Source organism: Manis javanica, chromosome 8 (assembly GCF_040802235.1).
Source record: "Manis javanica isolate MJ-LG chromosome 8, MJ_LKY, whole genome shotgun sequence".
In the NCBI taxonomy this organism is placed as follows: domain Eukaryota; kingdom Metazoa; phylum Chordata; class Mammalia; order Pholidota; family Manidae; genus Manis; species Manis javanica.
This window is the reverse complement of record NC_133163.1, coordinates 2,059,847-2,072,391: the sequence shown is the minus strand read 5'-3', so window position 1 is coordinate 2,072,391 and position 12,545 is coordinate 2,059,847. Positions and strand designations below refer to the sequence as shown.

The following is a 12,545-nucleotide window of genomic DNA, read 5'->3' as shown; positions in this document are numbered from 1 at the left end:
AGTGTATATCATAAATATGTTAATAAAAAAAACAATAAGACAGACAACTAAAGTAAAATACTGATGACATTAAACATGAAAAGATGCTCAACGTCATATGCCATTAGGAAAATGCAAGTTAAGACCACAATGACCTACCTCTACATACCTGTTAGAATGGTTGAAATCCAAAACACTGGCAGTAATTGTTGCTGGTAAGGATGTGAAACAATAGGGATTCTGTTCAATGCAGAATGGAACTATTTTGGAAGACAGATTCTTAAACATGTATCTACCAGAAGACCCAGCAATCCCAGCTCTCAACATGTATCCAAGAGATTGGATAACTTAACGTCCACAGAACCTGTATGTGAGTGTTGACTGCAGCATTCATAATTCATAATTCAATGCTAAAAACCAGAAGCAAGGGAGATGTCCTTCAACAGGGAGTGGATCAACAAACTGGTTTAGCCATGCAGTGGGCTGGGGCACTCTGCAGGAGTGGCATGGAACCGGCGATTGCTTCACACAACAGTATGAGTGAATCTTAAGCGCGTGCCTCAGGACTTGGGGACTGTATGTTGTACGATGGATTGCTGTGACATTCTGGAAAGGCAGAGGACAGATTTGTGGTCGCCAGGGGTGAAGGAGTGATTGACTACAATGGGTCGTAGGCACACCACTCCATGAGCTTGTTAAACCCGAGGACCGTCCCTTGTGGACGAGTGCAATTCTGCTAGGTGCAACGAAAACACATATAGCAGGTGGGATTTGGGTATGATTGCTTTGAAGGGTGAGGGAAAAGGGTCTTTGGAAAACTGTTTTGGCTGGAGACAATAAAGCGACAGACGAAGACGGACTGCCAGCAGGTGCTGTCCTCTTTGGTGACTTGTCACGGAGCAGAGGTTAATCCTGCCCTGCCCTGTGTGTTCCAGGCACAACCAGGTGACAACATGGATGCAGGGGCCAGGTTTCTCCCCACTGAATGGGATGGGTGGGAGGAAAGGCTGGAATGGCCCCTGTGGTAGGGCTTCACCCACAGGTGGTATATGTGGGCACTTGTCCATGACTAGCTCTGTGGAGGCCTAGAAGTGGCCCCTACAGCATGGACAAGCACAGTGCCAGGTTTGGTTTCTGATAGGATTCTCCAGTGAGGGACCAGGGCTCCCTGGAGAGGAGGCTTCCCCCGGGGCTGGGGCAGGGAGAGCCCAGGGAGAGCCTGAAACTTCTCTCAGTGCCAGCAGGTAAGGAAGGGGTCAGAAACAAAAGGAAAGGGCATGTCGGGGGCCCAGGAGCCTGGTCACCATGGCCAACGCTGGAAGGGGGTGAGTGACCAAGTAAGGGACACAGTGGTGGGTTGTCACTCGAGGTGTAAAAGATTACCCAGGGTCCATAAGGACATAAGTCAAGTGAAGGAACAAACAGGAAAGAGACAAATCTGTACAGAATTCCCAGCAGTGCCTGCAGTCAGTGGAGCTTCATCCACCCCCTGTGAGGTGGGCTGCACCTAGTGACAAGCTTCCACACTAGCACGGGGACAGGGAAGGGAGACTGTGCCGTGGAAGGGCCTGTGGGGCCCCCTCAGTGGTGAGGGCGAGCATCCCTGGTGACCATCATGTGGCATGAGAAGGGCACCCCCCTTTGGGGGGCTTTCCTAGAACCTGTCCCCCTAATCTGACCATGAGAAGAATATCACACAAATCCAAACTGGGGATCATCCCACAAAGTACCTGAGGAGAACCTCTCAGAACTGTCAGGGCCTTGGAAGACAAGGAGAGGCTAAAAAACTGCCCCTGACCAGAGGCGATGGAGGAGACAGGACCCCAGGTGCTGCAGTCGCTGAACTGGATGCTGAGGCACAGAGGGGGGCATGCCAGAAACTGGTCAAGTCCAGTAGGGCCTGCATGGGTTTAGACAGTAGTGATGTGCCAGAGTTGGCTTCTTGGTGACCAAAGTTTGGGGGCTGCAAGGGGCTAGCAGAAGGGGCTGGGCAAGGGCACACTGAATCTGCCTGCCCTTTCTTTGGAATTCTTCTGGAAACCTTGTAGTATTAAAAGCTATAACAAAGGCTGGTAACAAAACATGGCATGCTGTAGGTTGGGGGCGAGAGGCTCCTTATCTTCCAAGTACATCTTACAGGCACAGTGAGGGATGTGCATGACCCCGTGAGCTCCATGACCTTGCATTTTAAGGCAGAAGTTTAAAAAGTGTGCTTACAGGCAGAGAAAGACAAGTACCAAATGATTTCACTCATATGTGGAGTGTAAGAACAAAGAAAAACAAGGAACAACACAGCAGCAGACTCACAGAACCCAAGAATGGACTAACAGTTACCAAAGGGAAAGGGACTGGGTAGGATGGGTGGGAAGGGAGGGATAAGGGGGGGAAAAAAGAAAGGGGGCCTTATGATTAGCATGTATAATGTGGGGGGGGCACGGGGAGGGCTGTGCAACACAGAGAAGACAGGTAGTGATTCTATAGCATCTTACTACGCTGATGGACAGTGACTGTAATGGGGGATGTGGGGGGGACTTGGTGAAGGGTGGAGCCTAGTAAACATAATGTTCTTCATGTAATTGTAGATTAATGATACAAAAAAAAAGTGTGCTTATACTAAAAAGTCTTTTAGTATTCTTGCTGATTTTTAATTTTTGCTAAATTTAAAATTTTTGTTAAAAATTCTTGCTGATTTTTAATTTCTTTTGTCATTGTTTCTTAACATTAATGTCAGTGGTTCTTGATTTTATTTGGGTTTTCTTAATTTGTTCCAGAGACCACATTAATGGTGGTCATAAGAATGTGAACTCTGAATGCTTCTGAATTATTTGCATGTAGTGAAATTTGGTTATAGTGGAACCGTATGGATATTTATACTGCCATTCATTTATAGATTAATATTCTCAGGGCCACTATTAACAAGCTAGTGTGTGACAGACCAAACGGATCCAAATATCTTGGGCCAGAAGGAATCACACAGTTACAGGATAATGCCCGCCAGAAGCTGCTAGGGTAAGTTGTGTATTTTTCAAAAGTTATTAAATATTTTTAACATTTTTAAAGCTGCCTTAACAGTTGTCAGAAAGGCTAATTTCAGTTTTCTCTCTTCATTTTTTTTTACATGAAAATGCTGCTCTGTAAACTTTGTATTGAAGTTTGACATTAAGTGCACAGGTTGCCTCAGGTCATTTGCACAGGGTGAATGTGCTGAGGGCCTGGCAGCCAGGTCAGAAGCGGTGTCACAGCACATCGGAAATGTTTACAGAACTAGAAGAACCTCATCCCCAGTGTGTGTGGGAATCCGCAGGGAGTCCCCGGATGTCGTGCCCCCTGCCCCTGCACAGCTCCGGCAGTACCGGAAGCATGGTAGCCTGGGGCCCCTTTGCGTCTCCTTACAGCACCCCCACCCCTCCAGAGGTGACTACATCCTGACTTGTCATGCCCTAGAGAGATGGGGGTTTTGGTTAACGATTCAATGATTTTTGTAAATTTGTAGGCCTGGGCTAACCAGCACCATAGCTCTGTTTTTACAATTTCTTATAAATATTTTAAACTTTTTAATATTTTAAAACTGAATCGTAATGGAAATTCACTAAAATTTTGAGTACTTAAAATTGATGGATCTTATGGTATAAATTATACCTCAATAAAACTGTTTTAGAAAGCATCAAGTTCTGCTGCCCATGGGTCAGCAGTGCCCGCTCCCGCCCCGGAGCTAGAAACCACCGGTCCGCTTAGGTCTCTGTAGGAGATTGGCCTTCTCTGCAAGTTTTATGTAAGTGGAATCACACTGTTTCTTTTTAAGTCTGGCTTCTTCCACTTCGCATGACATGTCAGGGGTCCGTGTCTGTGTCGCAGCGGGCTCGTTTCTGTCACCGAATAGCCTCCCACAGTCTGTGCTCCACGTCTTGTTCATCCTCTTGCCAGTTGATGAAATGTTCGGAATGCTCCCTGTGCTTGGCTGGTGTGCGCACCGCCCTGTACAGTCCGTGTGCGAAGGGATGTTTTCATCTCTGTTGAGCAGGCATCTAGGAGTGGAGTTGGAAGGTTGTATGGTTAAGTTTATGTTAATTTTTTAAGAAACAGCCAAACTCTTACCGAGAGCGACTGCTGTATCCCATCTTCACAGTGCCCTGTGCTGGTCCCAGTTTCCGCATATCTTTGCCATTGTCAGTAGTTTTCTTGTCAGTCTTGTGGAGGTTTGGTTATCTCATTGTGGTTTTAATTTGCATTTCCTCAATGACTGATACTGCAGAGCATCTTTTTATATCCTTATTAACCAATCAGAAACCTTTTTTGTATGTGAAATACCTGTTCAAATCTTTTTGCCCATTTTTTAACTGGTCTAATTGTTGTTCTATTATTGAGTTGTAGAAATACTTTATAAACTCTAGTCAAGTCTCTTATCAGATACATAATTTAGAGATACTCTCCCCATTGTGCAGCTTGTCTTTCATTTTCTTTATGGTGTCTTCTGAGGAATACAAGTTTTTTACTTTGATGTTTATCTTTTTTTATGGATTATGCTTTTGGTGCCTATCTGAAAAATCTTTGCTAAACCCCAAATCACAAAAGTTTCCTCCTCTGTTTTCCTCTCTTATATTTAGTTCTTCTATTTAGGTCTTTGATCCATTTTGAGATGATCTTTATGTTTGGTGTGAGATGTAAGAGTCTTAAGTTGTCTTTTTCACATATTCTTAAAAGCTGTCTTTTCCCCACTGAATTGCCTTGGCCCTCTCAGAAATCAATTGGTCATAAAGGTAAAGGTTTGTTTCAGACATTCTCCTGTCCTGTTTATGTAAGTCTGCTCTGTGCCAGTCAACCCTGTCTGGATTGCTGTGACTTCACAGAATGTTCTGAAGTTGGGTAGTGCGAGTCCCTCAACTTTGTTCTACTTTCTCAAAATTGTTTTTACTACTCTAGATCCTTTTCCTTTCCATATTAATTTTAGAATCAGGCTTGTCAATTTTTACAAGCCTGGTGATAGGGATTCTATTGAATTTGTAGATTAATTTGGGCAGAACTGCCATCATAACACTACCTAGTTGTCCTATCCATGAAGATGGGATGTCTATTAGATAACCTTTAATTTTTCTTAACACTGTTTCAGAGTTTTCAGTGTTTAGGCCTTGAATTTTTGTGAAATTACTTCTAGATGTTTCAGTCCTTTTAATGCTCTTTATTGTGAATGGAATTATTTTCTTGATTTTATTTTGGATTGTTTATTGCTAGGAATGAACAATTGATTTCCACATATTGGTTAACCCGTAACTTTGTTAGACCCTTGTTAGTACTAGTAGTTTTTGTAGTTCTCAGGGCTTCCTGCATACAGGATGATACCAGGGAGTGGACGGTTTTACTTCTCCCTTGTGGCCTGTGTGCTCCTGATTTCTTTTCCTTGCTTCGCTGTCCTGGCTAGAGCCCTCAGCGTTCTGTGGGATAGTAGTGGTGCCAGCACACATCTTTGGCCTGCTCCCATTTTTAGGGGGAATATGTTGCTGTTCACTATTAAGTGATGTTCATGCAGCCTTCTTCTGGAGGCTCCTCACAGGAAAGGATGTTGCATTTTGCCAAATACTCCTCCTGTGTCTGCGAGATAATCATGTATGTTTTTGTTTTCCTTTTTTTCAATTTGCATGGTGTATTTTATTATTTTTTGATGTTAAAACTAGCCTTGCATTCTGGAATGAATTCACATGGTGTATAATCCATTTTATAAATTTGTGGATTGTTTGCTGTATGTTTTTAAGGATTTTTTCATCTGTGTACATGAGGGTTGTTGGTTTATAGTTTTCTTGTGATGTCTTTGTCTGAGTTGGTGTCAGGGTAAGGCTGCCTTTGTAGAATGAGTTGGGAACTGTTTCCTGCTTCTCTGTTTTCTGAAAGAGTTTGCATAGGATTGCTATTATTTCTTCTTTAAATATTTGATAGGATTTACCAGTAAAGCTATCTGAGCTTGGACTTTGCTTTGTGGAGAAATTTGTAGTTACTAACTCAGTTTCTTGTGTTTTAGGTCTATTCTGATTTTCTTTTTCTTTTTAAGTCAGTTTTGGTAATTTGTATCTTTCTAGTAATTTGTTCATTTAAATTGATTACCTTACTGGCATAAAGTCAGTCAGAATCTTCTTTTACAATCCTTGTACTCTCTATACAGATGGTAATTATGTCCCCTCCTGTTTCTGGTTTTGGTAATGTGTGTCTTCTCTCTTTTTTTTTTCTCATTTCTACCCTAAAGGTTATCAGTTTTTTGGTCTCTTCAAAGAACTAACTTTTGGTTTCATTGATTCCTGCCCCCTCCCAACCCCACTGATTATCTTTTTTTTCTGTTCCATTGATGTTCAATCTCATACTTATTTTTCCCTCCCTTCGAATTACTTTGTATTTAATGTGCCTTCTTACTAGTTTTAGGACACAGGGGCTTTGATCACTGTTTTGGCACCTTCTCTGTTACAGGCTTGCAGAGCTACAGCTGTCTCTCCATCACGTTCTGGCTGCATCCCATACTTTCTGATCTGCTGCTGTTCATCTTCATTCTTTCCAAAATATTCTCTAGTTTCCCTTGTAATTTCTTCTTTGACTGATGGAATGTTGAGAGAGACATTATTTAATTTTCAACTATGTGAGGGTTTCCAACTTTGTTGTGTTGATGATGTATAATTTATTACTGTGTGGACACCATACATTGAATGATTTCAGTCTTTTAAAATTTACCGAAACTTGTTCTATGGCTTTGCGTGCACCGCCTTCCCTGCCCAGCACTCTGTGTTCCCAGGCTAAGCGCGTACCCGCTGCGTGCGCGGCTGCGGTGCTGGCGCTGGCCAGGCCTCTGGTGGAGGGACGTTCAGGCCCCCCCATCCTTGCTGCCTCCTCTCTGGTTCCGTGAACATTCATAGTGGGGCGATGAGGCCTCCGACTGTCACTGTTGAGTCGTTCCTTCTTCTGAGTCTGCCAGCTTTCTTGCCTTCTTGCCTTCTGGGGCTCAGGGGAGATAGGGTACGTTTAGAATTATCTCCTCCTGATGTATTGGCCCCTTTGTCATCAAATCTGTCTACAGCAACGTCTCTTGTTTTATTGTCTTATTTTGTCAGATATTAATATAGCTACTCTAGCTCTTTGGGTGCTGGCATATATTTTTCCTTCCTTTCACTTATAAACTACTTGCATCTTTGAATTCTTCAAATGTTTTTCTGCCCTGCCTGCTTCCCCCTCCCTGGGACCCCAGCTCCCCTGTGTGTGCGCCTGGAGGCCCGCTCGCTGGGCTCTGAAGCTCTGGCCACTCCTTAGGTCTTTTTTTCTCTCTTTTCTTCAGATTAGTTAATTTCTGTTGCTCCCTCCTGAACTTCACGGAGTCTTTATTCTGCCACCTCAGACCTGCAGGCGTTGGCCTGTTAAAAGGAATTTCCCCTTTTGGTTATTGTACTTTTCTGTTTGGTTCTTTTCAGTTTTTAACTTCTACTGAGATTATCTTTGAGTTGTCGTCACCGTGTGTTCCGCCCTCGGTAGGCATAGTTTGCTTTAGTTCTGTGCACGCCGACGTGTCTGTCTGCGGCCTTTGTGTGCTGAACCCACGTCTGGGCTGCCATTGGCTGCTCTCATCTCCTGAGCATGAGTCACACGTTCCTGCTCCTTTGGAAAGTGTCTCATGATTTTTCGCTGAAAACTGGGCCTTTTTGATAATGTAGTGTAGCAGTATAGGATTTTTAACCTCCCAACCCCAGCAGAATCCGTTTCCCACCATGTAGTGAGGCCACTGATGCCTGGGTTCTTTTCTGCTTTTGTTTTTGAATCCTTTTATTTCTCAGCCTGGCTTCCTAGGGGTGTCCTTGTGTCTGCAGTGCTTAGCCAGTGACTAGCTGGAAGCTGTACCTAGGCCATTATCTTCTGCTCCAGCCTGTGTGTGTGGTTTGGGCAGTGCCTCCAAAGTTCAGGCAATTTTGAACTCTTCCCTGGATTTTTTTTTTTTTTACCAGGACTTCCCTGCGCATGCACGCCACTTCCCCAGTGCCCAGGGCTTCCCTGTGTGTGCATGCCACCTCCTAGGCGCCCCGTGCTGTGTGGGCGTGGGCCCGTGCATATCTTCTGTGTACGTGTGTGTGCAGCCTCGCAGGCAGGCAGGGAGTGTGTGGAAGAGCCCATTGGCCCGCTGCGGCACCCTCACTCCCAGGACCTCCCTGTCAGCCTTGGGTCCTCTCTTGGGGCCCAGGGCACCCGTGGCTTGAGGCTCGCAGAGCTAGGGGCCTTCCCCATTCTTCTGGTGAGCTCGCGGCTCTTACTACGTGCTGCGTGGTGTGAGGGTCTTTTCCCCTCCGCTCCAAATCAAGTAAGCTCAGTTTGGCAGTGGAGACGCTGACGTCTGTGGCCGACCGGACCTGGCAGCACTAGGGAGCTGGATTGGGCTGGTGCTGGCACAGCACTGGGGGGAGCAGTCCCTCGGCTGCCCCGGAGCTTGCAGTTTTCCATGAGTGAGCTGCTCAACTAGCTTGGTTTTGGTTAACTTCCAGAGCCTTCCAATGATTTCTTTGGACAACTTTGTCTAATTTTGTAGTTATTTTTGGGGAAACGGGAAGCAGGAAGATTTGCTGACCTCTTTACTCTCTCATTGTTAGAGTTCTCTGTCTGCTTTTTTGAACAGACGATATTGTCAGCTTGTCGTGGCTGCTGAAGAGCAGGTGATACAAAATATCTATTACACGTCAGAGAACCTGACTGTGATGCAGCAGCTCCTTGTAGGGGCCGCCTGTCTCGGTAGCAGGGTGTGGGAGTGTAGAGAACAGAGCTGTCTGACCCAGCCCACACACCATTATTTGTGTTCTCCAGTGTGCAGTGGTGTGAGATGGTCTGTGAGCATAACTTAGGGTATCAGTGACATACACTCTTATGAAGGTTTCACATGAAAAACAATGTGGTTACTACATTCACCGCTATTATCGAGCCCCCACCCCACCCCATTGCAGTCACTGTCCGTCAGGGTAGTAAGATGCCACCAAGTCCCTGCTTGTCTTCTCTGTGCTGCAGTGTCTTCCCCGTGACTCCCACACACACCATGGGTGCCCCTTAATACCCCTCAATCCCTTTCTCCCTCCCTACATACATTTTAACTTTCTAAAACTTACTGTAGTTAAACTTCTGAGGAAAGTTTGCAGGATTTAAATCTTTTTCTTTTTATACATCCTGTTTTTATTTTTATTCTTATTTGGAAAATTATAGGCTATACGATGTTGCAAAGAGCACAGAGGTCCCTTCCCCCAGCTTCCCCCAGTGAGCACAGCTCACGTGACTATAGGACAATACAGGATTTTAATCTTTTAAAAAAAAATCATAGTAGTGTTTTCAGTGCACTAACATAATGAAGATTACTTTTAATTCTTTTTTTTTTGAATTTTAGTTTGTTCTGTCATATGAAGCCAAGAGAGAGGATTGTTCCTAAGTGGCATGAAAAGCCGTATGAGTGGAATCAGGTGAGTGAGAAGAAACGGGATGTGTGCCAGGCAGCCTGCCCCCGGGATGGGGCAGTGGGACATCCTATTGGCTACCGGGGTGCTGGCCCGGGCACACCCACTGTCTCTGCACATGCGCTGTGTGCTGCCCATCCCAGCTCACGTCCTGTGGTTTCACACAGCAGTTAGAATGTCTGAATTAGCTCTAGGGCACATTGGTGCCAGGGCCGTCGTACAGTATACCATGGCCGAGCAGCTTAAGCAGCAGACACTTGCGTTCTCCTATTTTTAGAGGCTGGAAGTTGAGATTAGGGCGCCAGCGTGGTCGGGTTCTGGCGCGCGCCCTCCTCCTCACTTGGGGACATCTGCTTTCTTGCTGTGTCCTCACGTGGCAGGGGGGGCAGCAAACTCTCTTGCGTCCCTTAAGGGGCGCTGGCCCCCTCATGGGGCCCCACCCTCACTGCCTCATCTCACCCTGGTCCACTCCCAGAGGGCCCCTCCTGGCACCGGCACAGTGGGCTCCCGGACTTCGCCAGATGTGCCGAGGGGACGTGGTTCAGTCCCGTAGCAGTTGTGCAGTGGTGAGGGCCCATCTCAGACACCCTGACATTTCCTATCTGAAAGGTTTAGAAAATGGAATAAAATGAGATTTTGGGGAAAGAAACTCAGGGAGGAATTTTAAGCTTAAATCCTAGAATCAAAGATACCTTCATAAATCAGCCAGCTGGGGTGGTAGTTCCTTATCCTCCTGCAGCTGACGTGAGAAGATGCCCCTGGAGGTGGTGGTTTCTCACCCAGAGTGTAAAGGAGGCGTCCTTCACCCCGCGTGCTCCTGGACGGGTTACCCCTCCCTCCCCCTGGCCCCGAGCCTGAGGGGCCTCCCTGGGCCCCTCCTCTGGGCACAGAGCTGCAGCATGGGGACAGGATGGGGGTCGGGGGGACACCAACCACCTCTCCAGAGTCGGAGGGTTGGGATGTTTGAAGCTAATAGCAACACTTAATCTGAAAGTAGAATTTCATTTTCAGAGTGGTTGTTCTAGAGAACTTACATGCTTTAAATGCCTATTGAAGTTACTGTTCACATTCTGTAAGGATTTTTGGAAAACTAAAAGAATGCTTTCTGCTGTCATGTCTGTATATGTCATGTGATTTCACTCACTCAGTCCCCCTTACTGTGTCCAGGGGGCCCACCCAGAGTCTGACCGGCCCTCTGTCTGCCCCTTAGGTCGATCCAAAGCTGGTCATGGAGCCGACTGACCGGGAGGGCAGCAGAGGGAAGAGCACCGCCCTCTACCAGCTGCACAAACCAATCGTTCTCAGTGCCGCCCCAGGTCCCGCCGAGGACGGCCGCGCAGGGCTGGGTTAGGGCTGCGCCTGCAGGCCGGCTTCTCTGAGCTTGCGCGCTGCTCCCACCCTGCGTCCTTTTCTCTCTGGGGGGTGGCTGAGAGTGGTATTTCTGTTCAGGTGGGAAGAATTAGAGAATCTAGTCTTTCCTAGAAACAGAAAATCATTGTATTAAACATTTTGGAAAAAACTGTTCTGAAAGAAGACTTCATTTGGAAAAAGAACTATATTTTGCTTTGAATTTATTAAGGTAAATATCAGTAGCTAATCTTACACGTAAGGTTCCAGAATGTGCTTCTATGTTTTATTTTGTCAGAGTGACGTAAACCTGGGGTCCGGGGAAAACCAGGATTCGCAGTTGACCACAAGGGAAAAGCTGTTTTTTCCAGAACCATGTGGCATTTTCTAATTCTTTTTTTTCCATGAGGGAAAATACCTACTTTTGGTAAAACTAATTTCAGTTTTGTGTATTTTGGATTTTCACTTAAGTTACAATTCTTGGTCCACATTTTGGGATCAGAGTTGATTACCTGGCAACTAGCCTATCTATGTTAAAACAATAAAAGCATTAGACTAAGTTTCTGTTTCAGATAGTTTTTTTAGTCAGAGGAGATTAAAATGTATTTCATTCTAGAAAACCTGAATTTATAAAACTGATAAAGAGATAGAGACCTCTTTGTAGAGGTCTGTTGCTGGCAGTCAGGGTGTCATGAGAAATACAGGCCACAGTGAGCACAACAGTTGGGGTGCAGCTCAGGAGGCGTGAGCCTGACGCCAGAGACCCTGTTGCCTGGCTGCTTGGTTCTGGGTGGGCGATTGAGGCTTCTGAGGAAATTAGAGAAGCACATGTATTTGCTCATCAGCGTGGGGTCATGACCAGGAGTTTGGGCAGCGGACTTGGGAACGTCACCCCCCTGGGGGCTTCTGCGGGCTGGGCCTGAAGTCGGAAAGGTCGCTGTGTGCCAGCAGCCCGGTGTGTGTCGCTGTGTGGCCCACTCTGTGCCTCTATGCGCCCCGGCTTGCTCAGCCTCCAGGGGCAGTTGTGAGCAAAGGCGTTGCTGGCGGGCTCTGGGGCCGCGCTGCCCAGCCTCAGATGGAGGTGGCACACCCAGTGAGTGGCACAGCCTTTCTCGGTGCCCAACAGCAGCCCAAAGCACACTCAATTTAGAGGTAAGATTTCACCTGCCTTTTCAGGAAGAGGTTTTGGGTGAAGACACAGGGTACTCTGACCCTGTGCCTTCTTCTGCTCTGCCAGTGTACACAGACTTAGCCACGGTCTGCAGAGTGACCACAGTGTGGCCTTAGCGGGGCAGTCGGGCACTCTCCCTCTCGTCAGTGCTTCAGTCAAGGCCTGAATGGTCACAGACGGGGATGGTCACAGAAGTAAGAGCCCGAGGTGGGGCAGTTCCTTGATCCCCCAGTTCTAACCCTCCCAAGAGACCGTCCTGTCACCTGTTTTGCTTCCATCTTGCTAAGTGTTTTATTAGTAGTTACTGTTTTAATAATTTCTGCTTTGCCATTATTTTATTGCTATTGTAATAGATGAAGGTGGAACACTTTACCTCAGTCTGTGCCTTCTTCCCCCAGCACGTAGTGTGGCCACATTGATGCTTCCAGTCAAATCAGTCATTCTTCATATAATGCTGACTTTGTGAGTGTTGTTTTCTGGAAACCAAAGTGCACTTGCTCGCATCTCTTTCCTTATGTACCTTTGGAGACTGCTTGGCTTGGTTTTCACCTAAGTAATTCTCTGCTTGCATATTTTTTTAAAGTTGCTGACGTTCTTAG

The 12,545-nt window shown here is 46.3% G+C and overlaps 1 protein-coding gene across 9 annotated transcripts in view; it reads left to right on the top strand.

Annotated features, from left to right (window-relative positions):
• TDRD9 (tudor domain containing 9) overlaps nt 1–11,335 on the top strand; it is a 112,451-nt gene extending 101,116 nt beyond the window's left edge. For 7 of the 9 annotated variants that reach the window (XM_073241768.1, XM_073241775.1, XM_073241774.1 and 4 more), the window contains 3 exons: nt 2,870–2,988; nt 9,362–9,434; nt 10,639–11,335. In XM_073241768.1, the coding sequence (XP_073097869.1) occupies nt 2,870–2,988; nt 9,362–9,434; nt 10,639–10,779 (333 nt within the window). In that variant the 3' untranslated portion in view covers nt 10,780–11,335. The remainder of the gene's footprint in view (nt 1–2,869; nt 2,989–9,361; nt 9,435–10,638) is intronic. The other 2 variants (XM_073241771.1, XM_073241773.1) reach the window with 2 other exon arrangements.
• The last annotated feature ends 1,210 nt before the right edge of the window (nt 11,336–12,545 follow it).